The sequence below is a fragment of the Lontra canadensis genome, unplaced genomic scaffold (genome assembly GCF_010015895.1).
Source record: "Lontra canadensis isolate GAN:19392208 unplaced genomic scaffold, GSC_riverotter_1.0 scaffold171, whole genome shotgun sequence".
NCBI classification, from domain to species: Eukaryota; Metazoa; Chordata; class Mammalia; order Carnivora; family Mustelidae; genus Lontra; species Lontra canadensis.
This window is the reverse complement of record NW_022631165.1, coordinates 1,631,983-1,658,528: the sequence shown is the minus strand read 5'-3', so window position 1 is coordinate 1,658,528 and position 26,546 is coordinate 1,631,983. Positions and strand designations below refer to the sequence as shown.

The 26,546-nt window shown below is 67.3% G+C and overlaps 2 protein-coding genes across 8 annotated transcripts in view; one reads left to right on the top strand and one right to left on the bottom strand.

Moving 5' to 3' along the window:
• The window catches only part of PKD1 (polycystin 1, transient receptor potential channel interacting), a 40,274-nt gene extending 16,398 nt beyond the window's left edge, over positions 1-23,876 (top strand). Inside the window, exons 7-46 of one of the 2 annotated variants that reach the window (XM_032846152.1) lie at positions 243-463; positions 837-952; positions 1,307-1,433; positions 1,957-2,204; positions 2,602-3,357; positions 3,512-3,643; positions 3,834-4,009; positions 4,175-4,308; positions 4,849-8,465; positions 8,617-8,766; positions 9,775-9,918; positions 10,029-10,308; positions 10,405-10,618; positions 10,706-10,889; positions 11,213-11,365; positions 11,979-12,123; positions 12,262-12,882; positions 13,213-13,369; positions 13,607-13,859; positions 13,940-14,135; positions 15,022-15,192; positions 15,263-15,406; positions 15,495-15,705; positions 15,807-15,933; positions 16,594-16,710; positions 16,811-16,857; positions 17,104-17,288; positions 17,399-17,492; positions 19,136-19,254; positions 19,341-19,543; positions 19,622-19,816; positions 20,178-20,317; positions 20,680-20,792; positions 20,970-21,117; positions 21,195-21,320; positions 21,582-21,756; positions 21,895-22,185; positions 22,275-22,409; positions 22,488-22,793; positions 22,889-23,876. In XM_032846152.1, the coding sequence (XP_032702043.1) occupies positions 243-463; positions 837-952; positions 1,307-1,433; positions 1,957-2,204; positions 2,602-3,357; positions 3,512-3,643; positions 3,834-4,009; positions 4,175-4,308; positions 4,849-8,465; positions 8,617-8,766; positions 9,775-9,918; positions 10,029-10,308; positions 10,405-10,618; positions 10,706-10,889; positions 11,213-11,365; positions 11,979-12,123; positions 12,262-12,882; positions 13,213-13,369; positions 13,607-13,859; positions 13,940-14,135; positions 15,022-15,192; positions 15,263-15,406; positions 15,495-15,705; positions 15,807-15,933; positions 16,594-16,710; positions 16,811-16,857; positions 17,104-17,288; positions 17,399-17,492; positions 19,136-19,254; positions 19,341-19,543; positions 19,622-19,816; positions 20,178-20,317; positions 20,680-20,792; positions 20,970-21,117; positions 21,195-21,320; positions 21,582-21,756; positions 21,895-22,185; positions 22,275-22,409; positions 22,488-22,793; positions 22,889-23,356 (11,539 nt within the window). In that variant the 3' untranslated portion in view covers positions 23,357-23,876. Of the gene's footprint in view, positions 1-242; positions 464-836; positions 953-1,306; positions 1,434-1,956; positions 2,205-2,601; positions 3,358-3,511; positions 3,644-3,833; positions 4,010-4,174; positions 4,309-4,848; positions 8,466-8,616; positions 8,767-9,774; positions 9,919-10,028; positions 10,309-10,404; positions 10,619-10,705; positions 10,890-11,212; positions 11,366-11,978; positions 12,124-12,261; positions 12,883-13,212; positions 13,370-13,606; positions 13,860-13,939; positions 14,136-15,021; positions 15,193-15,262; positions 15,407-15,494; positions 15,706-15,806; positions 15,934-16,593; positions 16,711-16,810; positions 16,858-17,103; positions 17,289-17,398; positions 17,493-19,135; positions 19,255-19,340; positions 19,544-19,621; positions 19,817-20,177; positions 20,318-20,679; positions 20,793-20,969; positions 21,118-21,191; positions 21,321-21,581; positions 21,757-21,894; positions 22,186-22,274; positions 22,410-22,487; positions 22,794-22,888 lie in introns of both variants that reach the window. The other variant, XM_032846151.1, reaches the window with a different exon arrangement.
• Positions 23,877-24,416: 540 nt separating this feature from the next.
• TSC2 (TSC complex subunit 2) overlaps positions 24,417-26,546 on the bottom strand; it is a 31,117-nt gene continuing 28,987 nt past the window's right edge. For all 6 annotated transcript variants that reach the window (XM_032846153.1, XM_032846154.1, XM_032846155.1 and 3 more), the window contains 6 exons: positions 25,828-26,014; positions 25,401-25,540; positions 25,083-25,161; positions 24,919-25,010; positions 24,729-24,827; positions 24,417-24,592 (listed from right to left, as the gene is read on the bottom strand). In XM_032846153.1, coding sequence (XP_032702044.1) covers positions 24,422-24,592; positions 24,729-24,827; positions 24,919-25,010; positions 25,083-25,161; positions 25,401-25,540; positions 25,828-26,014 — 768 coding nt within the window. In that variant the 3' untranslated portion in view covers positions 24,417-24,421. The remainder of the gene's footprint in view (positions 24,593-24,728; positions 24,828-24,918; positions 25,011-25,082; positions 25,162-25,400; positions 25,541-25,827; positions 26,015-26,546) is intronic.

The window sequence follows — 26,546 nt, the reverse complement described above, 5'->3', positions numbered from 1 at the left end:
CTGCCGGGAGTGCTCCGCTGGGCCCTGGGCTCCACAGGCATGGGTGTGAGCGGACACGGCCGTGGCCTTGCTCTCCAGGTCATCTCTCTGAGCCTCAGTTTCCCCATCTAGAGATGGGGAGAGGGGCAAGGCCTGCCTGAGGGGCTGCCGTGAGGAGCCGGCTCCCAGAGAGAGGACAGCTGGAAGGGTGCCTGTCTTCGGGGAGACCCTGGGCGCCCACTCTCCCCTCCGCCTGCCTGCAGGAGCCTGGATGTGTGGATTGGCTTCTCTGCTGTGGAGGGGGAGGAGGCGGACCCCGCCGGGCAGCGCGAGGCCTTCAATCTGGAGACCTGCCAGAACTGGCTGCCCGGGGAGCCGCACCCGGCCACCGCCGAGCGCTGCGTGCGGCTGGGGCCCGCGGGGCAGTGCAACACAGACCTGTGCTCTGCGCCCCACAGCTATGTCTGCGAGCTGCAGCCTGGAGGTGCGCCGGGGCCCCGGGGGGACTTCGGGTCACCTTCTGCCCTTGACCAGGACCGACACCTCCCAGCCATCGTGGGGAACTCCTTCACGTGGCTGTCCCTGACCCCCCACCGCACAGGGGCTCCTGGCCACCCTGGCGGCTCCTCTGTCCCCCTAGGACAGTCACATCCTTCAGGCTCATTGCTCAGCTGCTCAGTGTCCATCAGGTGTGGCTGAGCACCTGTGGTCCTGCGCGGAGCTGTTCCCAACAAGACCGAGCTAGGGGGCAGCTGGGAGACCACTGCCAAGGGGCTTGGTCTCAGGTCCGGCCCCACCTTGGGCCCCTGACGCTGTCTTCCTTGGCTGGAGACCTCACTGCACACTTGCCGTCCCAGGGCCTGTGTGGGACGCAGAGACCTTCCTCGTGGGAGCGCCCAGTGGGGACCTGCAGGGCCCCTTGAGCCCCCTGGCACAGCAGGAGATCCTCTCGGCCCCCCAGGAGCTCGTTGAGGTAGGCCGACCCCCAGACCCTCCAGGACAGGCTGCTGTGTCTCTTTAAGGTGCTTTCTCTGGACCGTGTGCCTGGTAGAGACTGTGCCCCCCACCCTCCGCCATGCGGAGAGCAGCAGCGCCCCCTCCCTGTGTCTCAGAGCCCCGAGTTCCCCTGAGCCTTCTCTCCACAGAACAAGGGGGCGGTACCGGTGTTCAGCGATAGGTTTGAGCTGAATTTTCTTCCTGAGTGACTGTCTTCCTCAGTGTGAAGCCCCATGTGGTGGCTCCTTCCCCTCTGGGCCGGCCTGGATTGGGGTCTGGGGTCTTGGGCTCGGGGTCTGTGGAGCTGAGCAGTGCCCCCCACCCCCCCCAGATGATGGCGTTCCCCAGCCTGGGCCTGAGCAGGGAGGCCTTCCTCACGGCGGCCGAGCTGGGCACCCAGGAGCTCCGCCGGCCCGTCCAGCTGCGGCTGCAGGTGCTAAGGCCCACGACAGAAGCAGGTGGGGCTCTGTCGGGGCAGTGGGCAGGCGGCTGTCCGCGCGGTCACAGGCCCTGGTCCCTTGCCCACTGGACGGGTGTCTAGCCTTGAGGTGGTCAGGGTGGTGTCCACAGAGAAACGGACTCAGGCTCGGGACCCGCAGGACAGCCTGTGTGGAGCTGGCCTGGGTCTGTTTTCCAGCCCAGGGTCGGGAAGGGTAGAGGGGTGATTTTGGGGCCCGGGTTGCTGCCTGGCAAGACCTTCCGTCAATGGGCGCCTGGGGGGCTCAGTGGGTTGAGCCTCTGCCTTCAGCTCAGGTCATGATCCCAGGGTCCTGGGATGGAGCCCCGCGTCGGGCTCTCTGCTCAGCGGGGAGCCTGCTTCCCCTCCCCGCCCCCCTGCCTGCCTCTCTGCCTGCTTGTGGTCTCTGTCAAATAAATAAATAAAATCTTTTTTTAAAAAAAAACCTCCTTTCATTGTGGGGGTGTCCTTGACCATGACTGAACAGCAGGCCAGGGCCCCAACACCCCTCTTTCTCCTTGCAGCGGCCCCTGGAAGCAACAGGGAGCCTGAGAGCAGGTCCCCGGAGAGCCAGACTGAGTCTGTCCCTGCGTGCGCCCCAGAAGGACATTGGTGCCCCCGAGCTGGTCTCCACCTCCCATTGGATGACCCCTGCCGCCCCCAGGCCTGTGCCAATGGGTCCACGTCAGGGCCAGGACTCCCCGGGGCCTCCTATGCACTCTGGAGGGAGTTCCTGTTCTCTGTGCCGGCGGGGCCTCCCGCCCAGTACTCTGTAAGTGTCACCAACCTGGGCTCCCCCTCCGCTGCCCACCCGGACAAATGGCACTCTTCCACCCCCCTGCCCCGCCCTGGTTCTGTCCTTGTCCTTGCTCACCACCCCTAGCAGGAGAAACTGCCAGCTCAGGCCTTACCCCTTGTTCTGACTGCTGTGTCCCTCCGAGGCCCCGCCCCTGTCCAGGAAGGGCCCTCCCACGCCTGCATCCCTGCCCTATGCACGTCCCTGTCCCAGCGCCTGTCCCATCTGTCTCTGCCATGAGCGCTTGGGGAGCCCCCGTGGGTCCTGTCCACCTGCTGGAGCCCCTGATTCGGTGCCTTGGGTAGCACCCCTTACCCCGACCAGTGGTGGTCCATTGTGAGGACCCAGCACAGCCTGCCTCTCTCTCCAACAGGTCGCCTTCCATGGCCAGGACAGCCCCCTGCTCCCCGGAGACCTCATGGCCTTGCAGCATGATGCGGGGCCAGGTGCCCTTCTGCGCTGCTCACCTACCCTGGGCGCCCCCGGAGCTGCAGCCCCGTACTTCTCCACCACCGCTGCGGCCTGGCTGTCCCACCTGCCCACGCGGTTGGAGGCAGCCCCAGCCGGCCCCGTCTGTGCCTTGCGGCTCCTGGCCACCACAGAGCGCCTCACCCTCCTGCTGGGGCTGCAGCCTAACCCAGGGCTGCGGCAGCCCGGGCGCTACGAGGTACGGGCCACTGTGGGCAACAGCGTGTCCATGCACAACCTGTCCTGCAGCTTCGACGTGCTGTCCCCGGTGGCAGGGCTGCGGCTGGCCTACCCCACGCCCCACGACGGCCGCCTCTACGTGCCCACCAACAGCTCCACCCTGGTGCTCCGGGTGGACGCCGGCGCCAGCGCCACTGCCACAGCCCGTTGGCCCGGGGGCAACGTCAGCGCGCCCTTCGAGGCCGCCTGCCCGGCCGCGGTGGCGGCTCTGCTGCCCGGCTGTGCTCTCGAGGCCAACAGCACCCTGTTCGCGGTGCTGGAGCTGCCCGGCCTCCGCGAGGGCGAGCACACGGTCGAGGTCGTGGTGGAGAATGGCGCCGGCCAGGCCAGCCTCAACCTGCGTGTGACGGCCGAGGAGCCCATCTGCGGCCTTCGCGCCACTCCCAGCCCTGAAGCCCGCGTGCTGCAGGGCGTCCTGGTGGTGAGTAGCCCCCCACCCCCACCCCTCCCCTGTGGTGTCTTGAAGTTGCCTGGGAAACCCCACCGGGAGGCACGTCTGGGTCCGGGGGACCTGGGTTAGGGCAGAACTGGCCACCGAAGCTCTGGGGCTGGCCGACGCCGGGCCCTTCCCACAGCGGTACAGCCCCGCGGTGGATGCCGGCTCGGACGTGCTCTTCCGCTGGACCATCGACGACAAGCAGTCCTTGACCTTCCACAACGTGGTCTTCAACGTCATCTATCAGAGCGCCGCGGTCTTCAAGCTCTCGGTGGGTGGGGGGCACCGGTGGGGGTGGGGGTGGGCCAGGCCGGGCAGTGCTCACCTTTACCTTCTGTTCTGCTTTGCTCCCGAGGACCCCTCGGCTGGCTGCGGGTGAGTGCGGGGTGGGGGGGGACTCTGTCTACTGCCCGGCGCCCCCCTCCACCTGCGGCAGCCCATGCGTGCCCCTGTCTCTGCAGCTGACGGCCTCCAACCACGTGAGCAACGTCACCGTGAGCTACAACGTCACTGTGGGGCGCATGCACCGGATGAGGGGCCTCTGGGTGTCCGCGGTGCCACCCGTGCTGCCCCCCAACGCCACGCTGGCCTTGGCCGCCCACGTGCTGGTGGACTCGGCTGTGGAGGTGGCCTTTCTGTGAGTGTGCCTGGCCTGGTGGGCAGCAGGGTGGGCCGCTCCTGGGGGTGCTGGGGCTGGGCTCCCCCTGCCTCCCCGTCCTTACCTGCCCAGAGTGGCCGGGGTGCAGCCGGGCCTATGTGCACCCACCCCAGCCTGCTCATGGCCTGCCTGCTGCCGTGGCAGATGGACCTTCGGGGATGGGGACCAGGCGATCGGCCAGTTCAGGCCTCCATACGATGAGTCCGTCCAGGTCCCAGACCCCACGGTGGCCCAGGTGCTGGTGGAGCACAACGCCACGCACACCTATGCCGTCCCAGGTGAGGGCTGGGCCACTGGCCTGCTGGGGGACAGTCCCCTCCGCCTAGTCTGGGCTGACGGCCTGGGGTCCACAGTAGGGAGAAGGAGGGGTATCTGGGGTGAAGGGTGGACTGGGCTTCTGAGCCCCATGATTCAAGTCTCCTGGCCAAAAACTGGACCCCCCTTGGCCCCTGCTCAGACCCTTTTCTGGGAAGAAGGGGGTTACGTTTTATTTTGAATGACTAGAAGCCACATACTCGGAATACAGAGTAGAGCTCGGCGCCCCTCCCCCCGCCTCCTACTGGGGCTCGGGGCGGTCTGGGACAGATCTGCCCCTCCTCTCGTCCCCGTATCTGCCCCATGTCTCGCCCCGTGCTGCTGGTACTCTGCGCGTGCCTCGCGGGCACCCCCAGCGCAGGAACCAAGGGCGTTCTCCCTCTGCGTTTGGCCCCGGGGCCCTGTTCTGCCGTCCCAAGGGGCCCCAGTGCAGCAACACGGGGTTAGTACCGACTTCGCCATGCAGGCGGTGGCCCTGGTCCTTACTCGGGCCTGTCCCCCAGGTGAGTACAACCTGACCTTGCTGGTGTCCAACACCTTCGAGAACCTGACGCAGCAAGTGCCTGTGAGTGTGCAAGCCGCCTTACCGGCCCTGGCCGTGGCCGTGGGAAGCCATGTCCCAGTGGCCGGCCAGCCTGTCACCTTCTCCCCACACCCCCTCCCCTGGCCTGGGGGTGTCCTATACACGTGGGACTTCGGGGATGGCTCCCCGGCTGTGACGCAGCCCCAGCCAGAGGTCAACCACACGTACGCCTCCAGGGGCGTGTACCACGTCCGTCTAGAGGTCAACAACACGGTGAGCAGCGTGGTGGCGGGCCTCAGCCTCCGCGTCTTTGAGGAGCTCCGGGGACTGCGTGTGAGCCTGAATGCGGCGGTGGAGCAGGGCGCACCTGTGACGGTCAGTGCCACGCTGCAGTCAGGGGACAATGTCACATGGACGTTCGACATGGGGGACGGCACGGTGCTCACGGGCCCTGAACCCACAGTGGAGCACGTGTACCTCCACTCCCAGAACTTCACAGTGACTGTGGGCGCGTCCAGCCCCGCAGGCCACCTGGCCCTGAGCCGGCCCGTGCACATCTTCGTCCTGGAGGTGCTGCGGATCGAGCCCGCGGCCTGCATCCCCGCACAGCCCCACGCCCGGTTCACGGCCCATGTCACCGGGGACCCTGCGCACTACGTCTTCGACTGGACGTTCGGGGACGGCTCTTCCAACACGACCATCTCGGGGGACCCGACGGTGACACACAATTTCACGCGGAGTGGGACGTTCCCCTTGGCACTGGTCCTGTCGAGCCGGGTGAACAAGGCCCATTACTTCAGCAGCGTGTGCGTGGAGCCCGAGGTGGGCAACGTGACCCTGTGGCCCGAGAGGCAGCTGGTGCGGCTCGGGGAGGAGGCCCGTCTGGTGGCTCGGGCTTGGCCCCCGTCCCTCTACCGCTACGCCTGGGACTTCGGCACCGAGGACGCGACCCGTGTCGGTGGCCCCGAGGCCACATTCACCTACGCAGACCCCGGTTCCTATCTGGTGACGGTCGCCGTGTCCAACAATATCTCGGCAGCCAACGACTCTGCCCTCGTGGAGGTGCAGGAGCCCGTGGAGCTCTCGGGCGTCCGGGTCAATGGGTCTGGCGTGCTGGAGCTGCTGCAGCCCTACCTGTTCTCGGCCGTGGGCCGCGGCCACCCCGCCACCTACCTGTGGGACCTGGGGGACGGTGGGCGCCTCGAGGGCCCCACGGCCACTCACGCCTACAACAGCACGGGCCCCTTCACCGTCAGGGTGCGCGCGTGGAACGAGGTGAGCCGTGGCGCGGCGTACCTGAATGTCACGGTGCAGCAGCGCGCGCGGGGCCTGGGTGTCAATGCCAGCCGCACGGTGGTGCCCCTCAACGCCAGCGTGAGCTTCAGCACGTCCCTGGAGGCCGGCAGTGACGTGCGCTACTCCTGGGTGCTCTGCGACCGCTGCACGCCCATCCCCGGGGGCCCCACCATCTCCTACACCTTCCGCTCGGTGGGCACCTTCAACATCATCGTCACGGCCGAGAACGAGGTGGGCTCCACCCAGGACAGCATCTTCGTCTACGTCCTGCGGCACATCGAGGGGCTGCAGGTGGTGGGGGGCGGCGGTGGCTGCTGCTTTCCCACCAACCGCACGCTGCAGCTGCAGGCCGCGGTCAGGGACGGCACCAACATCTCCTACAGCTGGGCTGCCCAACGGGATGGCGGCCCAGTCCTGGCTGGCAGCGGCAAGACCTTCTCGCTCACCGTGCTCGAGGCCGGTACCTACCACGTCCAGCTGCGGGCCGCCAACATGCTGGGCAGCGCCTCAGCCAACCGCACTGTGGACTTCGTGGAGCCCATGGGCGGCTTGGCTGCAGCCGCCTCCCCAAACCCTGCCGCGGTCAATGTCAGTGTCACCTTCTGTGCTGAGCTGGCTGGGGGCAGTGGCGTCATCTATAGTTGGTTCCTGGAGGGAGGACTGAGCTGGGAGACCCCGGAGCCATCCACCACCCACGCCTTCCCCAGCCCCGGCCTGTACCTGGTCACGGTCACAGCGGAGAACCAGCTGGGCTCGGCCAATGCCACCCTCGAGGTGGCCGTGCAGGTGCCCGTCAGAGGCCTCAGCATCAGGGCCGGCGAGCCAGACCGCAGCTTTGTGGCAGCCGGCTCCTCTGTGCCCTTCTGGGGACAGCTGGACTCCGGCACCAACGTGAGCTGGAGCTGGACGGTTCCGGGCGGCAGCAGGCTCGGTCAGCACGTCGCTGTGGTCTTCCGCGACGCCGGCACCTCCTCCGTTCAGCTTAACGCTTCCAACGCGGTCAGCTGGGTCGTGGCCACCCATGAGCTCACGGTGGAGGAGCCCGTCGTGGGCCTGGTGCTGTGGGCCAGCAGCAAGGTGGTGGAGCCCGGGCAGCAGGTGCACTTCCAGGCCGTGCTGGCTGCCGGCTCCGCCGTGCGATTCCTCGTGCAGGTCAGCGGGGCGGGCCCAGAGGCGCTGCCCGGGCCCCACTTCTCCCGCAGCTTCCCCCGGGCCGGGGACTACGTGGTGAGCGTGCAGGCAGAGAACCATGTGAGCCGGGCCCAGGCCCAGGTGCGCGTCTTGGTGCTGGAGGCCGTGGGGGGGCTGCAGGTGCCCGGCTGCTGCGAACCGGGCATCCCCACGGGCACAGAGAGGAACTTCACCGCCCGCGTGCAGTGGGGGTCCCGCGTGGCCTACGCGTGGTACTTCTCCTTGCAAAAGGTCCAGGGGGACTCTCTGGTCATCCTGTCGGGCCGAGATGTCACCTACACCCCGGTGGCCGCGGGGCTGCTGGAGATCCACGTGCGCGCCTTCAACGAGCTGGGCGGGGTGAACCTGACGCTCACCACGGAGGTCCAGGACCCCATCCAGCAGGTGGCGCTGCGCAGTGGCCGCTGCTTTACCAACCGCTCTGCCCGGTTCGAGGCCGCCACGAGCCCTAGTCCCCGGCGGGTGACCTATCGCTGGGACTTCGGGGATGGGGCCCTGGTGGAGGACACAGAGGAGCCCTGGGCTGAGCACTCCTATCTGCGGCCCGGGGACTACCGCGTGGAGGTGAATGCCTCCAACCTGGTGAGCTTCTTTGTGGCGCAGGCCACGGTCACCGTCCACGTGCTGGCTTGCAGGGAGCCCGAGGTCGAGGTGGCCCTGCCCCCGCAGGTGTTGATGCGGCGCTCCCAGCGCAACTACCTGGAGGCCCACGTCAACCTGCGCGACTGTGTCACCTACCAGACTGAGTACCGCTGGCAGGTGTACCGGGCCCCCAGCTGCCAGCGGCCTGCGCGCATGGCCCCCGTGGCCCTGCCCAGCGTGGATGTGAGCCGGCCCCAGCTGGTGGTGCCACGGCTGGCCCTGCCTGTGGGCCACTACTGCTTCGTGTTCATGGTGTCATTCGGGGACACACCGCTGGCACGGAGCATCCAAGCCAACGTGACAGTGGTGCCTGAGCGCCTGATGCCCATTGTTGAGGGCGGTTCGTACCGCGTGTGGTCAGACACTCAGGACCTGGTGCTGGACGGCAGCAAATCCTACGATCCCAACCTGGAAGATGGCGACCAGACACCGCTCAGCTTCCACTGGGCCTGTGTGGCCTCGACCCAGGTCAGGTGCCCTGCAGGGCATGGACGGTCCCCGCCCCTCAGTCATTCTGCTCCTGAGCCCAGCCCGGGGAGGGGGTCTTCTAGCTGTGCCCTGGACCAGGTTCTGCTTTGAAGCCACGCAGGGTCTCACGCCCCCTCCCCTGTGGCTACAGAGTGAATCTGGTGGGTGTGCCCTGACCTTTGGGCCCCGGGGGAGCAGCGTGGTCACCGTCCCTCGGGAGCGCCTGCAGGCCGGCGTGGAGTACACCTTCAACCTGACCGTGTGGAAGGCGGGGCGGAAGGAGGAGGCCACCAATCAGACGGTGGGTGCTGCTGGCCTGGTCCTTAGCCCAGCAAGGCAGAGCCCTGGGCCCCCATGGTGGACCCAGCTGCTGGGGAGGGCTGAGCATACGGGGCCACCTGCCCCCAGGGAACACCGAACGCTCTTGGAGGGTTTCCTGTGTTGTGGTGCTTAACGAGACATCCCGTTTCAACACTGCGCTCCAAATCTCGGAGGGGCCCCAGGCGCCGTGAGGTCCACTTCCCAGAACATGGGTGTCCTCTTTTGTGAATGGGAGGGGCCTGATCTCACCCCTGTGCGTGTGTGTACTCAATGCTCCCCTCCCCTGGGCCCTCCAGGTAGGTCAGGGCTGCAGAGCGGGTGACCCTGGGGCAGCCACTCCTGCTGCCTTTTGGGGGAGGTATGCTGATGGGAGAAGGTGTGCTGGGCTCCGCTAGTGCCCGGCACAGCATTCTCTGTCCTCAGCATCAGGGCTCTCCAGCTGGCCTGCCCTGAGGGGCTGTCTGGCAAGGTGGGAGCTTAGAGGAGGGCCTCACCTGGACTGGCTGAGGCGGACCCCGTCCCAGGGCAGCAGGGGCCTTGGGCCGGTCGGCACACATTTCCCCTCCCCACAGAGGCGTTCTCCCAATCGTCGTCCTGTTTGTGGGTGAGCACCTGAGGGCCTCGTGTGTGCCAGGTGCATGCTGGGCCGTGGCTACAGAAAATAAACCCAGTGTGGTCTCCGTTCTTTTGGGTGTCCACCACCATCCCCCAGCCTGGGAGGCACAAAGCCAGATGAATGTACTGGGTGTGGCCCGAGCCCACAGTGCCCTGGGAAGCTGGACCTTAGGCTAGTGAGGAGCTGGCTGGGCCCAGCCGAGCCTTCCCAACTAGGAGAACAGCGCCAAGGCAGCGGCCAGAGGCTCAGCTCTCCCAGGAGCCACTGCGCCCCTGCAGCCCCGGCGTGCTGGGTAGACTCAGGGGTCTGGGCCCCAGGAGCAGAGGCATTGGCTCAGGTTATGGCTTCCCTGTGATCCCACCCTGGCCCCAGGTGTTGATTCGCAGGGGCCGGGTGCCCATCGTGTCCTTGGAGTGTGTGTCCTGCAAGGCTCAGGCGGTGTACGCAGTGAGCCGCAGCTCCTACGTGTATCTGGAGGGCCGGTGTGACAACTGCAGCGCGGGCTCCAAGCGAGGGGTGAGCCAAAGAGCCTGGAGGGAAGGGGCGAGGCCTCGGAGTGGGGCGGGGCCTGGGGGGAGGGCGGGACCCGGTCGCTCCGCCCCTCAGCCCCGGGTCTGCCCCCGCAGCGCTGGGAGGCGCGCACCTTCAGCAACCAGACGCTGGTGCTGGACCAGACGACCACGTCGACCGGCAGCTCGGGCATGCGGCTGGTGGTGCGGCGCGGCGTGCTGCGGGACGGCGAGGGCTACACGTTCACCCTCACGGTGCTGGGCCGCTCGGGTGAGGAGGAGGGCTGCGCCTCCATCAGCCTCGCGGCCAACCGGCCCCCACGCGGGGGCTCCTGCCGCCTCTTCCCGCTGGACGCCGTGCGCGCCCTCACCACCAAGGTGCACTTCGAGTGCACAGGTGAGCGCAGCGGCGGGTGGGAGGGCGAGGCGCGGTGGGTATGTGGGGCCCCGCCCTGCTCACGCTGCGAGCCCCCCTCCCCCCCACCCCCCGCAGGCTGGCAGGACGCGGAAGACGGGAGTGCGCCCCTGGTGTATGCCCTGCTGCTGCGGCGCTGTCGCCAGGGCCACTGCGAGGAGTTCTGCATCTACAGGGGCAGCCTCCCCACCTATGGTGCGGTGCTGCCGCCGGGGTTCGCACCCCACTTCCAGGTGGGCCTGGCCGTGGTCGTGCAGGATCAGCTGGGCGCAGCTGTGGTCGCCCTCAACAGGTTAGCCGGGGCCAGGGGGCCGGGAGGTCAGGGCAGGTGGGAGGCGGGACTCCCACTTGTTCACTGGGGGTGAACCTCTGCACACAGGTCTCTGGCCATCACCCTGCCAGAGCCTCCTGGCGACCTCCCAGGAGGCCCAGGCGACCTCGTGACCTGGCTGCATGGTCTCACGGAGAGCATGCTGCCCCGGCTGCTGAGACAGGCGGACCCCCAGCACGTCATCGAGTACTCGCTGGCCCTCATCACCGTGCTCAACGAGGCCAGCGCAGGGGTGAGGACTCCCCTCTTCTTGTCTGTCCTCAGCGGGAGGGTGGGGCTGGGTCAGGCCCTACAGCTTTGCAAGTGGTCAGTCCCCTGGTGCGTTTCCTTGAAACAACCTGTTCTCTCCTCTCCCCACCTGTGGGCTCCCCCATCCTCACCTGTAGGTTCCCCTGTCCCCGCGCCCAGCCCCTGTCAGAGGAGCCCTGGGAAAGCCCCCTTTTGCTCCCAAAGAAACAGGACTTGAGTTGCCCCCCAGTTTCGTGGTGGCTGAGACGGCGTGTGCTTGCCCTCACTGCCGCTGTGCACTCGGCTCCCTGTGCTTGACGTCCACAGTCCGAGCACACCCTGGCCGCGGCAGCAGAGCTGGACGCCCGGCGGCAGCTGCAAGCCCAGATACGCAAGAATGTCACAGAGACCTTGGTCTCGCTGCGGGTCAACACTGTGGATGACATCCAGCAGATAGCGGCGGCGCTGGCCCAGTGCACGGTAGGGTGTGCTCAGGCCCCTCGGCAGCCCTCGTCCCGGCCAGTGCCCCCTGTCCTGTGCCAGTCCTCAGCTGTTCTAGTGTGAGAGGCATGGGGGTCTCTGCCCTCCGGAGCCTGTGTGGGGTGGCCCCAGGGCATAAGGAGCAGGCTCGCTGTAGGGAGGACAGATGGAAGAGGCCATTCTTGTGCCGTCCTGCTCCAGCCCGCGGTCCCAGCGGACCTGGCTTCTGCAGCTCCGAGAGCGACCCACTGGTGGTGTCCAGGATTTGGAGACTGGACTGGGCAGGACTGAGCTCAGTCTGACATGGGTGGGAAGTTGCAGCAGAGCCTTCAGCAGAGAAACCTTCCAAGGGAGGTGGGGGGGCCCTGTGACACGTGACTCCTGTGGCTGTGACATGCATGGGGTGGGACGCAGAGTGGTCTTCCACGGGCCTCGTCCGTGGGTGGGGAGAAGCCCCAGAAGAGCTCTCAGCAAGCAGGCATGTGGGCGGAACCCACATTTGGGGGTTTCCAGCTACAGCATGAAGGGGCGCCGGGGAAGGCCGGGGCCAGAGTGGGCGCCCTGCAGCGTGGCCGGCGTGATGGAGCTGAGCGGAGGGCCGGCCTCGCTGCAGGTGTCCAGCGGGGAGCCGGTGTGTGGCTCCTGCCTGAAGCAGACACTGCACAAGCTCGAGGGCATGATGCGAATCCTGCAGGCCGAGACGGCTGCAGGCACCGGGACGCCCATGGGCATCGCTGACAGCATCCTCAACATCACAGGTGCGGGCCGGGCCGGGCTGCGCGGTGCTCCCACCTGCCCCTGCCTCTCCCCGCGAGCATCTGCCCCCGCCTCTCCCCGCGAGCATCTGCCCCCGCCTCTCCCCGCGAGCATCTGCCCCCGCCTCTCCCGCCCCCCAGGCGACCTCATCCACCTGGCCAGTGCGGATGTACAGGGCCCTCGGCCGCCGGAGCTGGGCATGGAGCCGCCGGCACACATGGTGGCGTCTAGGGCCTATCACCTGTCGTCGGCCCTCATGTGTATTGTCATGCGCTCCCGCGTCCTCGACGAGGAGCCTCTGACGCTGGCAGGCGAGGAGATCACGGCCCGCGGCAAGCGCTCGGACCCGCGGAGCCTCCTGTGCCAGGGCGACGCCTCGCTCCCCGGCTGCCCCTTCTCCATCCCCACGGCCTTCAGTGGAGCCCTGTCCAACCTCAGCGACGTGGTGCAGCTCATGTTCCTGGTCGACTCCAACCCCTTCCCCTTCGGCTACATCAGCAACTACACAGTCTCCACCAAGGTGGCCTCCATGGCCTTCCAGACGCAGGCCGGGGCCCACATCCCCATCGGGCAGCTGGCCTCGGAGCGCGCCATCACCGTGAAGGTGCCCAGCAGCTCAGACCGGGCCGCTTGGGGCCCCCGTGCCCCTGCTGGCTCCGCGGTCGTCCCGCCCCGGGCCTCGGTCGGCGTCGTGGTCACCCCCGAGGAGAGCAACCCCGCCGCTGGGCTGCACCTGCAGCTCACCTACACGCTGCTCGGTGGTGCGTGTTGGGGCCCTCGCGGCAGCACCGCCTGCAGGCCTGGCCCGGCCTCTCAGGGCTCAGGGGAGGTGGGGAGGTACCTCGGGTGAGCAGGTGTTTCTCGTGGACCCCCCAACTCTGTGGCCTTTACCGTGGTCTGCCTCCTGTTTCCCAGGCTGCTGGCGGCCTGGCCCAAAGGTGGCAGGGGACGAGGGTGGAGCAGGTGCCATCCCCGAGCTCTCTGGCCCTCTCGCCCCCAGGGCCAGGGAGGGCCCCAGAGCGCCCACGGGGGTCACCCAGGGTGTGTGAACGGCCCAGGACGTCCATGCGACCCTGTGCTTGTCCCTCTAGAGCACTACTTGCCCGAGGAGCCTGAGCCCTACCTGGCCGTGTACTTGCACTCGGCGTCCTGGCCCCACGAGCACAACTGCTCGGCCAGCAGGAGGATCCGCCCGGAGCAGCTGGCGGGCGACGACCATAGGCCCTACACCTTCTTCATCGCCCCGGGGTGAGCACGTGCCCCGCCACCGAGGACCCATTGGTGGGGAGGGGCTGGTCTCCACAGGCAGGGCGAGTGTGTGCCAAGGTCATGTGCGCTCCCCGTGGGAACAGGCGTAGCAGCCGGAGGACTGGCCACACATGGTGAGGGTGACTCTGCCGAGAGGCCTCGGGCCAGAATATGGCTGTCGCTCAGGGCCTGGGGCTGGGCGGGGTCTGGGTGTGACGCTCACCCCACTCCTCCCAGGACCAGAGACCCAGGCGGGACTTACCACCTGAACCTGACCAGCCATTTCCGCTGGTCAGCGCTGGAAGTGACCGTGGGCCTCTACACGTCCCTGTGCCAGTACTTCAGCGAGAAGGAGATGGTGTGGAGGACGGAGGGGCTCGTGCCCTTGGAGGAGACCTCGCCCAGCCAGGCCGTCTGCCTTACCCGCCACCTCACTGCCTTCGGGGCCAGCCTCTTCGTGCCCCCCAGCCGCGTCCACTTCGTCTTCCCAGTGAGTGGCACCGTGTTTCTGCGTCCTGGGGAGCTGAGGCTTGGGCCGTGCTTCCAGGCCTGACGGCTTTGTCTCCCCAGGAACCGGCCTCGGGCACAAACTACGTCGTTCTGCTGACGTGTTCCGTGTGCCTGGTGACCTACGCAGTCATGGCCGTGGTCTTGCGGAAGCTGGACCAGCTGGACGTCCGCCGGGTCCGCGTCATTCCTTTCTGTGGGAAGGGGGGCCGCTTCAAGTACGAGATCCTGGTCAAGACTGGCTGGGGCCGAGGCTCAGGTGAGGGGGGCTGCCTCGTCCGGGCCCCCGGGCGCCCTCGCTCACTCTCTTGGGCCCCTGCCCCCCCCCCCCCAGTGACTGTCCTTAGTAGACGAAGGGCGGCTGGGTTTACCCACTGCTGAGTGTGTGGGGGCCCCGGCGTGAGCAAGCAGATGGTCAGTGCAGGTGGCACGAGCCGGTGCTGGGGAGACGGGACCGGTAGTGAGCGGGGACGGCGTGACTTGCCATTAGACCGGCTGGGAACCAAAGTGTTTGGTTTTTTGGTGAAAAACTCGCCAAGTGGTGTGGACGGTGCTGTCTATGCAACTGCGGGCCTTGCCGTGCGGGGAGCCCGTGCCTGCGTCTTGCTGCGCGGCTCCCCATGCGTCCCCGCCTGCCATGACCGTTCTCGCCTGGTCATCCCGGCCTCGATGGCTGCGCCCCCATCCTCCCTCCCGACTGCTGTCCATGTTTGCGCTGGCACGTTCACGGAGAGCCTCGGGCAGTGTGGACAGCCCACTGACTTTGGATGTGAATTCCGCTACGTGTGCTGCCACTTTTCACTTCCTTCCTGTGCTTTCACCCTTTTGACGACTGAGTTTTATAAACTGTCATGGGTGTTTCTCCCTGGGAGACAAGTAGGCAGCACCCCGTCGGCGGGGTGGTCTGTGGGAGCTGACGGGGGCGCGGGGACGGGCTGCCGACTGGCGCGCGAGCCGGCCGTTCCTGGAGCAGACTGGAGAGCTCGCAGCCCCCGCGGCCTCCCGTTGTCCCTCAGTTAAGCCGCAGAGCCGCGTGGTTGGGCCGGGTCTAGCACGCCGAGGGAGCTGGTGTGGCGGCTGCATCCGGTGAGCAGAGGCCGGTGGCCGGGCTCCCGCGTCTGGCCTACATGTCGGCCCACCCGCAGGCACCACGGCGCACGTGGGCATCATGCTGTACGGGGCGGAGGGCCGCAGTGGCCACCGGCACCTAGACGGGGACAGAGCCTTCCGCCGCAACAGCCTGGACGTGTTCCAGATTGCCACCCCGCACAGCCTCGGCCGTGTGTGCAAGATCCGCGTGTGGCACGACAACAAAGGTCTGTGGGGGCACCTGCGGCCACCCGGCATGCACGCCCCGCCCCCTCCTGACGCGGCCCCTCCCCGCAGGGCTCAGCCCCGCCTGGTTCCTGCAGCACGTCATCGTCAGGGACCTGCAGACCGCGTGTAGCACCTTCTTCCTGGTCAACGAGTGGCTGTCGGTGGAGACCGAGGCCAACGGTGGCCTCGTGGAGAAGGAGGTGCCGGCAGCAAGTAAGGGCCCGTCCCTGTCCCTGTCCCTGTGGCTGGAGGGGTGGCCCCGAGCCTCCGGCCCGCTGAAGCCCACCCGCCCTGTCCGCAGGTGAGGCGGCCCTGCGGCGGTCCCGGCGCCTGCTGGTGGCCGAGCTGCAGCGCGGCTTCTTCGACAAGCACATCTGGCTGTCCGTCTGGGACCGGCCCCCGCGCAGCCGCTTCACGCGCGTCCAGCGGGCCACCTGCTGCGTCCTCCTCGTCTGCCTCTTCCTGGGTGCCAATGCTGTGTGGTACGGGGTCGTGGGAGACGCTGCCCACAGGTGGGTGCTGTGCCGTGGGAACCCGGGTGACCCCTCCTGCCTGACCCCTGCGCCCCTTCCAGCGTGTCCCAACCGCGGTCTCTCTTCTCTCCTGCCCACAGTGCCGGGCCCGTGTCCACTCGGATCCCGCTGAGCGCGGACACCGTGGCCGTGGGTCTGGTGTCCAGTGTGGTCGTCTACCCTGTCTACTTGGTCATCCTCTTCCTCTTCCGGATGTCCCGGAGCAAGGTGGGCTGAGGACTGTGGAGCTCCCGGGGGCGCGTGGGCTCGTCGGCAGGGAAGGTCAGCGAGGTCAGCGAGGCGGCCTGAGGACAGAAGCGCGGCAGGAGCCGGGCTCATAAACGGAGCTGAGGCCGCAAAGCTGATGGGATGCGGCGGTGGGGGGGGGGGGGTCCCGTGACCGAGGGGAGACGGACAAATTCCCAAAAGGACGAGGCCCCAGACTGACTCAGAGGAAGTGGGAGACCAGGGCACCCGTCTGGCGAGGGGCTGGGGCAGCGACGAGACCTCCCGTGCAGATAAGGCCAGCTGGTTGCTCTGATGGCTCCCCCGCCGCACAGCCCTCGCGAACTGACCCATCCCGTCCCTCACGGCCAGAGCCACACGGGCGCCTCACGAGACAACGGAGGTACCAGGCGAGCAGCTGTGGCCGCAGCCAGGGATAGAGGCTGGGAGTCTGGTGCGGTGACCGGCAGCAGCCTGGGGCCGCGTGGGACCAGCCACGTTCACGGGCTCTGTAGCGGCAGGGGGCTCGCGGCTACCGTGGTAGGCAGTGCAGATGCAGAACGCATGTGTCATTCATTCTAGAACATTCTCTGGCACAGCCCCAGTCTAGCCCTGCTCAGGAGGCAGAGCTGCGTCCCGCTGACCGCCTGCCTCTTCCGGTAGGTGGCCGGGGGCGAGAGCCCCACCCCCACAGGGCAGCCGGTCCTGGACATCGACAGCTACCCGGACCCGTCCGTGCTGGACAGCTCCTTGCTCAGCCTTCCGGGGCTGCGCGTGGAGGCGAGTGCGGTCCCAGGGGCCCTGCCTGGGCCGGGCGGGGACAGGGGGTGCTGCCACCTCTGGGCGGCCCAGGGTCTGAGTTCTCTGCACTTCTCAATAGGCCTTTGCGGGACAAATGAGAAGTGACTTCTCGGATGACTCTAAAAGGTAGGGGTCCACAGAGAAGATGTGAGCCTTGGTGCAGGCCTGTCACGCCCCGTGCGTGCCGCGTGGCAGGTGTGTGGGCTCCATGGGCGCGTCGCGTGTCCTTGCTGGGTGTTCGCAGGCCCTAGGTGTGGCCACACGCTGTCTCAGCCGTGTTGCTGAGAAGCCTCGTGTGTGTGTGTGATGGGACTCGGGAGCGTGTGCACACGTGTCCCCTGGGCCCCCTTGTTTGACCTCTGTCACCTGCAGCCTGACGTGCTGGCCGTCCAGCGAGGGCACGCTGCATTGGCCAGACTTGCTGAGTGACCCCTCCATCATGGGCAGCACCCTGCAGCGGCTGGCCCGGAGCCACGTGGGCCGCATGCTGGGCTCAGAGGAGGACGGTCTGTCCCTGGTCAGCCCCTCCTCACCTGCCAAGTACTTCTCGGCCTCAGGTGAGCACGGGTCGGGAGGGGTGGCAACCCTATACTCTCCCCAAGGAGGCGCCAAGCTGGGGGTCAGAGGGGCCCACACCCTCCCTGACGTGTTCTGCTCCTCCCTCTAGACGAGGACCTGATTCGGCAGATCCTTGCTGAAGGGGCCAGCAGCCTGGCCCCGACCCAGGACACTCAGGTTGAAAGGGATCTGTTCGCTGGCCTGTGAGTACCTGGCTCCTGGGGGTTAGCGGACGGGGGGAGCCCAGGCCAAGAAGCCCTTTGGGGCTGGGCGATTTGTGAGCTCTGTGCCCTTCCCTGTGGGAGGGACCTCACAGGGTGGCCCGGCTGCAGGGAGCAGGCCTTGCCAGTTTCCTAAACAGTCTTTTTGTTGTTTTGTTTGTTTTTGTGAAAGCTATTGGGAGTTTATATTTTTAATAGACTTTCTTGGTTTCTGGATGACTCATTTAAAAATTACTGTATGCTTCTATTTCTCTGGTAATACCTATTTTCCTGTTTCTTTGAAGTCTCCTTAATTTTAAAGCAACCAAAAATTACTGGGTTGTAAACTGTCCCAGAACACAGAGAAAAGGGGAAAGTGTCTCGAATCCTTTTACAAGTACAGATAACTGTGGCATGATTGCATTTTTATGAAGAAATTGCCAGTCGATTCAAAAGGTCTCTAACATGGGGAAATCCTGGGGCGGTAGTTCTAAGTGGAGCAGGCCGGCACCTCCAGCCCGAAGCCCCGCCTGCCTGCCCTGGCCCCGTGCTCACCCCCTTCCCCGGCCCGCCAGCGTGTGCGCATCAGCAGGTGGGGGTGTCCATGACTGCTGTCCTCAAACGGCAGTCTTTGCTCTCCTGCACCGTAGACTTTCCGGTGAGGCTGTGCGTCGTTGACGCCCCGCCTGCTCTATGACCCTGTCCCAAGGGACGCCACATCCGCGTGTTGGACACGCACGTCCAGAGCAAGGACTGGTGAGAGCAGGAGCTATGCTGGCCCCCGCGAGGCGGGAACGTGCACCCCTGCTCACTCGTATTACCTGCAAATAGCTCATGCTAGTTCTAGAATCAGAAAAGTCCGTTTCCAGGAGGAATCGGGTCACGGGCGTTGGCTTACTGTCCTGGCGGTGACGTCCCACCTGCACAATCGGTAGCGCCTTCCGTTCTGTAGAAGCCTCCCGAAGCCAGACGCACTAAGTGCGGCTCGGGGCAGGGGGCCGCTGGCAGCAGGGGGCGCACAGTCGTGTCCCGCATCCAGTCAGGGCTCGGCTCTGCGGAAGCCACGGCGGGTGTGCACACTTGCCCTCCGGAGGCGCCTGTCGCCCTCCTGCTTCCTGTTGCTCCCCTCTTCCCTGCTGGGGCAGCTCTGGAGCCAGCCAGGTCCGCCGGGCGCCGCGAGGGGCGCGCAGTTCTGCAAAGCGCTGTGCACTGTTGCCGAAATCACTTGTCTTAGCTCGCAGAGCTGCATCAGAGCACGGGAGGTGGAGGGCAAAGGTGGGGGCGGTGGGGAGTGCTTGCTGTCCGGTTTCAGGCCAGGGACAGGGCTTGGGGATGGGGCTGGACGCCGCCGTGGCGGTGCAGTGAGCACGGACCGCGACTTCCGCTTGTCCCACCGGGTGAGGACTGCGGCTCCTGGTGGAGGAAGCAGGAGGAGAGGGGGAGCCGGGAGACAGGCTGATGCGGGTTTGCAGCCTGAGTCGCTGGGGGGGTTCCGAGCCTGGCACCCCGTCCTCCCAGGTGTGGGACAGCGCCTTCCGCCTCCACTGCCCGTGGGGGGCGGCTGCCCACCCCCATAGAGACTCAGGAGCTGGAGCCGCCTGCTGCCTCAACAGGTGAGCACAAGCGCCCCCACTCCTGTGCTTCAGGTCCAGCACCCCCGGGGAGAGGACAGAGCCGCTGGTGCTGCACAGGCTGGGAGAGAGGGGGCTGCCCAGCCCAGGTCTGACTTGGGAGCAGCCCCAGTCGGCAAAGCTCTCCCACACAGGTGTGTTCTGGGTCCCCGAGCTGCCCCCCACCCCCCCGCCATCCCTGCCCGTGGGCTGCCTCTCAGCGGTCTGTCTGCTCCCGTAGGGCTGGCGGACGGTCTGCGGAGGCGGCTGCTGCCAGCCTGGTGTGCACCCCTGGCCCACGGGCTCAGCCTGCTCTTGATGGCTGTGGCTGTGGGGGTCTCGGGCTGGGTGGGCGCCAGCTTCCCCCCTGGTGTGGGTGTGCTGTGGCTCCTGTCCAGCAGCTCTAGCTTCCTGGCCTCCTTCCTTGGCTGGGAGCCTATCAAGGTAAGTGGGGTGTGGGGGGCCCAGCGGCCAGCCTCCGGCACCAGCGGGCCCCTCTGATGCCCCCCACCCCCGACGCAGGTCCTGCTGGAAGCCCTGTACTTCTCGCTGGTAGTCAAGCGGCTCCATCCGGATGAGGGGGACACCCTGGTGGAGTGCCCCGCGGTGACTCCCGTGAGCGAGCGTGTGCCCCGCGTGAGGCCCCCCCATGGCTTTGCGCTCTTCCTGGCAAAGGAGGAAGCCCGGAAGGTCAAGAAGCTGCACAGGATGCTGAGGGTGAGCTCGGGCCCAGGGTCGGCACCTGCCCTGCTCCCCCGTAGCCGGGCCAGCACGCTATCTTCCCATACGTTCTCCCGTTGTTGAAAACCTCCCCCTTTCCCTTGGCTTCCCATGGAAGCCCCTTGGGACCCTCTGCCTCTTCTCTGGCCCAGCTCCACTGACTCCTCCTGCCTGGTGTTGAGGGGCCCTGGGGGCGGTCTCTGCCTCTGGCGAGACCATGTCTGCCCCCCACCGCTGGCGGGGCCCTGGCCGCTGTCTGTGCTGCCTTCTTGGCACCAGGCCCCTCGGTTTGCTGGCCAGCTCTGTCCCAGTGGGGCTGAGTGGGCTCAGCTGACCTCGGGGCCATCCTTGCCCCCAGAGCCTCCTGGTGTATATGCTCTTCCTGCTGGTGACTCTGCTGGCCAACCACGGGGATGCCTCATGCCACAGCCACGCGTACCGTTTGCAGAGTGCCATCAAACAGGAGCTGGGCAGCCGGGCCTTCCTGGCCATCACCCGGTACGGACACCCCCAAGTGCACCCACAGACGGGTAGGCCTGGCCAGGGGGCCGCTGATGCCAACCAGGCCCCATCTTCCCTGGCCTTGGTCCAGCCCAGTCCCTGGGGGACATGGGCAAGTGTCTTGGCACAATTCTGGTTGTACCCCATGACACTGGTGGCCCCATGACACTTACCTGCTCCAAATACCAGGAGGCCAGGACGGACTCCGCGTCTTCCGCTTGTCCCACCGGGGGGCCCTGGCAGCCTGCTGTTGTCTGGGCCGGGGCAGCAGGAGCCACGCACTGCGGGCCTCTGACCCTCCTGCCCCGTGGGTGCAGGGAGCTGCAGGGTGGGGCGTGGGACTCTCTCTCTGTGGGCAGGTCTGAGGAGTTCTGGCCATGGATGTCGCATGTGCTGCTCCCCTACGTCCACGGGAACCAGTCCAGCCCCGAGCTGGGGCCCCCGCGGCTGCGGCAGGTGCGGCTGCGCGAAGGTGAGCGGCTTCCGGCGACCCGGCTGAGCCCTTCACCTGCCCCCCGCCGCTGTCCCTCTGGGAGACCAAAGCCTCTGCCTTGTGGGCTCAGGGAGGGTGTGCGGTGCTCCCGTGGGGCCCAGCCCAGGCAGCCGGTCCGCAGTGAGCTCCTGGTCTCATGGTGCTCGTTCCTGGCAGCTCTCTGCCCGGACCCTCCCGACTCGGGGGTGCCCACGTGCTTCGCAGCCTCTGGCTCGTTCAGCACCAGCGACTACGGGGTTGGCTGGGGCAGCGCTGCCCGCAACGGCTCGGAGACGTGGGCCTACTCTGCGCCAGACCTGCTGGGGTGAGCACAGAGGGCGCTCCCGGGGCTCCTGCGGGGGTGGGGGCAGGGCTGGCCCTGACACTGACCCTCGCCAGCAGGGTCTGGTCCTGGGGCTACTGCGCTGTGTACAACAGCGGGGGCTACGTGCAGGAGCTGGGGCTGAGCCTGGAAGAGAGCCGCGCGCAACTGGGTTTCCTGCAGCTGCACAACTGGATCGACAACAGGCAGGGCTGGCTGAGCTCCCGCCACTCCCCACCCTCGTAACCCCCAGCCTGCAGCACCCTGCCCCGGCCCCCCGGCACCCCGGCCCCCACAGGCCCTCCTCCCACCGCCACCTTTGCGGCTCCCCATCCGTTGCTGACTCTCGCTGTCCCTGCGACCTCCACCTCCTCCCCGGCCCATGCGTCACCCGCCCCAGGAGCCCTTCCTCCCGGAAGGCTCCAGGTCTCCTGGTCTTCTTACCCCGCCCCCTTCCCGCCGCACAGGAGCCGTGCTGTGTTCGTGGAGCTCACGCGCTACAGCCCGGCCGTGGGGCTGCACGCCGCCGTCACGCTGCGCCTCGAGTTCCCTGCGGCCGGGCACGCGGTGACCGCCCTCAGCGTGCGGCCCTTCCCGCTACAGCGCCTGAGCGCCGGCCTCTCCCTGCCGCTGCTCACCTCGGTAGGTGCTGGCCCCGCCCCACCACGCCCCGCCCCTTCCTTGCCCCGCCCCAGCTCCGGCCCCGCCCCGCCCCTTCCTTGCCCCGCCCCCGCCCCAGCTCCGGCCCCGCCCCCGCCAGTCTCGGCTCCGCCCCCGCAGGTGAGCCTGCTGCTGTTCGCGCTGTACTTCTCCGTGGCCGAGGCGCGCCTGTGGCACCGCGTAGGGCGTGCCCGCGCGGTGCAGCCCGGGGCCTGGGCGCGGTGGCTGCTGGTGGCCCTGACGGCGGCCGCAGCGCTCGTGCGCCTGGCACAGCTGGGTGCCGCTGACCGCCAGTGGACCCGCTTCCTGCGCCGCCGCCCGCGCCGCTTCACCAGCTTCGAGCAGGTGGCGCAGCTGAGCGCCGCGGCTCGCGGTCTGGCCGCCTCGCTGCTCTTCCTGCTCCTGGTCAAGGTGAGGCCGGGGCCGGCGGCGGGGGTGCGGGCGCTGGCGGGGCTGGGCCGGCGATGCCCCTTTGATCCAACGGTGCCCCTCGCCCGCAGGCCGCGCAGCAGCTGCGCTTCGTGCGCCAGTGGTCGGTTTTCGGCAAGACGCTGTGCCGCGCCCTGCCTGAGCTCGCGGGCGCAGCCTTAGGCCTGGTGGCGCTCGCGGCGGCCTACACCCAGCTGGCCGTTCTGGTAGGTGACGGTGAGGCCGGCGGGGGAGGGTGGCGTTGCCGCGGACCCGCCCCTCACTCGCCTCTCCTCCCCCTGCAGCTGGTCTCCTCCTGCGTGGATTCCATTCGCAGCGCTGCGGGGGCCCTCCTGGTGCTGTGCCCTGGGTCTGGGGGTCCTGCCCTGTGCCCTACTGAATCCTGGCGCCTCTCCCCGCTGCTGTGCACGGGGCTCTGGGCCCTGCGGCTGTGGGGGGCCCTGAGGCTGGGGGCAGTTCTTCTGAGGTGGCGGTACCAGGCTCTTCGTGGGGAGCTCTACCGGCCCGCCTGGGAGCCGCAGGACTACGAGATGGTGGAGCTCTTCCTGCGCAGGCTGCGCCTGTGGATGGGCTTCAGCAAGGTTAAGGAGGTGGGTACGGCCCAGCGGGGGGGAGAGGGACGCACCCTGGGCCCAGGTGAGCCCAGGGTGCAGCCGGACTGACCGAGCCCCTGTGCCGCCCCCAGTTCCGCCACAAAGTCCGCTTCGAGGGGATGGAGCCGCTGCCTTCCCGCTCCTCCAGGGGCTCCAAGGCTTCCCCGGACGCGCCCCCCCACAGCGGGGGCTCTGACACCTCCCGGCCCTCCACCTCCTCCAGCCAGCTAGACACGCTGAGTGGGGGCCTGGGCCGGCTGGGGCCACGGGGCGAGCCCGAGCCCTCACGCCTCCAGGCCGTCTTCGAGGCCCTCCTTGCCCAGTTCGACCGACTCAACCAGGCCACAGAGGATGTCTACCGGCTGGAGCAGAGGCTACAGCACCTGCGGGGCCACCGGAGCACCGGGCCCCCAGCCGCTCCTCCGTGCTGCGTCTCCTCAGACCCGCGGCCGGCCCTGCCCAGCCGTCTGGCCCGGGCCAGTCGAGGCATGGGCCAGGCTACCGGCCCCAGGAGGGCTTCCCTGTGGGCCAAGAACAAGGTCCACCCCAGCAGCACTTAACCCCGGGGCCCTGGGCTCACACCGTGCCCTGGCTGCGGCAGGCCTGTGGCTTCACTCCGGCTTCTGGAAGGGAGCTGGAGCAGACACCGCTCAGTATTGACTTGTGCCGCCTTCGAGGTCTCGGGCCTGCAGAAGAGCGGCACGAGGGTCCCCCAGGGAGGAGGCCGCGCTGTCTCCTCCCGGGGGGTCTTAGCACTTTAAAGAGGCCGTGTGGGCAGCCAGGACCCAGGGTCCCCTCCCCGGCTCCCCGTGGGAGGACACAGCAGTATTGGGCCGAGTACCCAGCCTCTGAGATGCTAATTTATTACCGGAGTCCTCAGGTACAGCGGGCTGTGCCCGGCCCCAGCTCCTGGGCAGACATCTCCCCTTTGCTAAGGATCCAGGCTTCGGGGAGGGAACCTGCACCTCCCGTGGCCATCCCCACTAAGTTATTACCTCTCCTGGGCCCCTGCCGAGTGCACTCCCCATCCGCTGCCATCTGTGTGTCTATTGTCGGTAATTTATATGGGGTGAAAATGTGTATATTTTTGTATGTCGCTCTATTTTTCACTAGGGCCAAGGGACCCGCTGGCCAAAGCAGCCCGGTGCCCACTGTCACCCACATTAAGGGGCAGCGGGCTTCCCTCCCCAGATGCCTGACCAGAGGCCAGGTCCAGCTGCGGAGGGGAGGCTTGTTAGAAAGGCCCAGTCCCTTTCTAGGCAGTTCTGTCCCTCCCCAGGGGCCTTGTTCTGTGCCTAAGGCTGGCAAGAAGGCAGGGCCCGGACCTGCTGGTGCCAGGTCTTGGGGAGGAGCAGGAGGAGGCAAGGACCGGGTGCTCTGGTGGAACGAGCCCTCCCTGGGGGCTGGCTCCCGGGGCGGGGAAGGTGAGCCCGTGGCCGTGTGCGCAAGAGCACGTGTGTGGTGGTGTGGGTGGCCCCAGTGGCCCTGGACCACGGCTGGGGGCGAGGCCGGAGCTACACCCTTGGTCCCGACCCCACCCGACAAAGTCAAATAAACCAGCAGGCTGACTGCATCTGCGTGTGGGCCGCCGGCGGGCGCCTCGGCTTTATTTCACATGCGCGGCCTCACACGAACTCCGTGAAGTCGTCCACCGCGGAGATGAGGCGCTTCCGCTGGCCTGTCTCGTACGCCGGCACGGGCTCCGCGGGCGCTGGAGCAGGGGCTTTGCCGTGGCCCGGGGTGTGCGTCTGCAGCAGGGGCAGGCTGGGGCTGGAGTACTGGGCTTCCTCTTGGATCTGCAGGAGCCGGGAGCATCAGCAGCAAGCTCCCCCGAAGGGGTCTGCCCCCCTCCACCAGCCGGCGGCCGCAGAGCGTCTGGGGCCCCTTCCCGTGCCCAGTGGCCGCAGGGGGCCTGGGGTCCGCATTCCTTACCCGGTGGCGGAGCCGCTTGATGTGGCGGAGCCTGGCAATCCACTTCGAAGGGTAGATGTCGGTGGGGTTGGAGCGGCTGTGATGCACCTGTGAGGCCATCTGGGGTGGGGTGCGGGGAATGGTGAGCCCTCTTGGGGGGGGCACCTGTGCGCCCATCCCACCTGCCCCCTGGGCCGTCCCCTCAGCTCACGTTTGCGTGCAGAGCCATCTGACGGGCCACGAAAGGCAGGTTGCGGTCAGACACGATCTTGGCCACGCTGGTGTCCACGAGACCCTCCATGTCTGGGGAGAAATGGAGCTCACACCAGGGCTCAGGGCCCCAAATGCCCCCCGGCCCCGCACCCCGGGGCTCACCTTTCCTGCACTGCAGGGACACCAGATTGCATTCGTAGTCCAGGGGGGTGATGATCACGTGGACAAAGTTGAACTGGCCCTGCCCAGACGACAGCAGAGGTCACCAACCCCCAGGACCACTGTCTGCCACGTCCTCACTCAGCTCCGGCGGGCAGGAGGCTCACTACCTGAGCCAGCCTGTGCCCCGCTTGCCGCCAGCCGCTGCACACACCCCTCCTTCCCAGCGGACCTCGGGGCTCAGCCACCTCCCCTCTTAGAACAGGACCCCACTGGGTTGTCCCCCCAGGGAGGCGTGTGCCCGGGCCCGCCCCCACTCACTCTGATGGTACCCAGCTTAAAGTCCTCGCCCGAGTCATTGTAGACGATGGACACGAAGTCGTTGCCCAGGTGGCGCTTCTTGTCACAGCGGTGCTTGTCCACATCTTTGGTGGGCATCAGAGTGGCAATGTGGAAGACCGCTGCAGGCAGACCGGTGGAGCTGAGCGGGCGGGCCCCCCACGCCTCTCTCCAGAGGCACTTCTTGGCTTCCCCAGAGGCCCTCGGGGCCTGCCTGGCCGGCGGCACTGCACCCCTCTGCCCGAGCACAAAGCTTCTAGAAGCAGAGCTGCCAGCCCCCTTGCCGCCTCCACGCCCAGATGACTGAAGGCAGGCCCACGCGCCCCTGCCACGGCTCCCCACCCCCACCCTGCCGAGGCCCTCAATGGCCAACAGCAGCAACGGGCGATGGGGCGAGGAGGGCTCCTACCTTGCATGATGTCGTCATGCCAGCAGTAGGTGAACTGGCCATCCTCCCCACACACGTCCAGGCCACCCAGGTACACCTTGTCTGGCTGACAGTCCTTGAGCTCGATGAGTTTGCCCAGGCCAGTGAGGAACTCCGTGTACCTGTACGAGCCGTGCTCGTTGGACAAGATGGCGAGCTCACTGTTGCTCTGTGGGCAGAGAGGAGCGTGGTGGCACGGCGCCCCCTGACGGCTGTGTCCCGGCCTCCCCCTCCTGCATATGTATTTGGTCCTTGGTTCCATGGGACCTTCTGAACACAGCCAGAACCCTGGCACTCGGAATCCCAGCCACAGGCCCACCAGCACCCGCCTTCCACCAGCTCTCCCACACAGCAGTCAGAGGGACACTGTGGACACTTAGGCCGAGTTCCCTCAGACCCTCTGCTCAAAAGCATTCACATCTGCCCACCTCCCTGGAAAGGAAAGTGCAGCTTCCCGACAGCCCACGAGGCTGTCCACGCCAGTGGCCCACGTGAGCCCTCCCCTTGACTTCCCTGCCCGACCTCCTGTTCCCTGCACAGGGGACATGGCACCAGCCGCCAGCACCTGCCGTTCCCACGCCAGACGCTCCCTTCCGCTCTTTCCCACACCTGGATGGCTGACACGACCACTGCCCTGCTCGCACGTGCCACCTTCTCCGCCGTGGAGTGCTTGGCACTCCCCTGGGCGCCGCAAGCTCCCA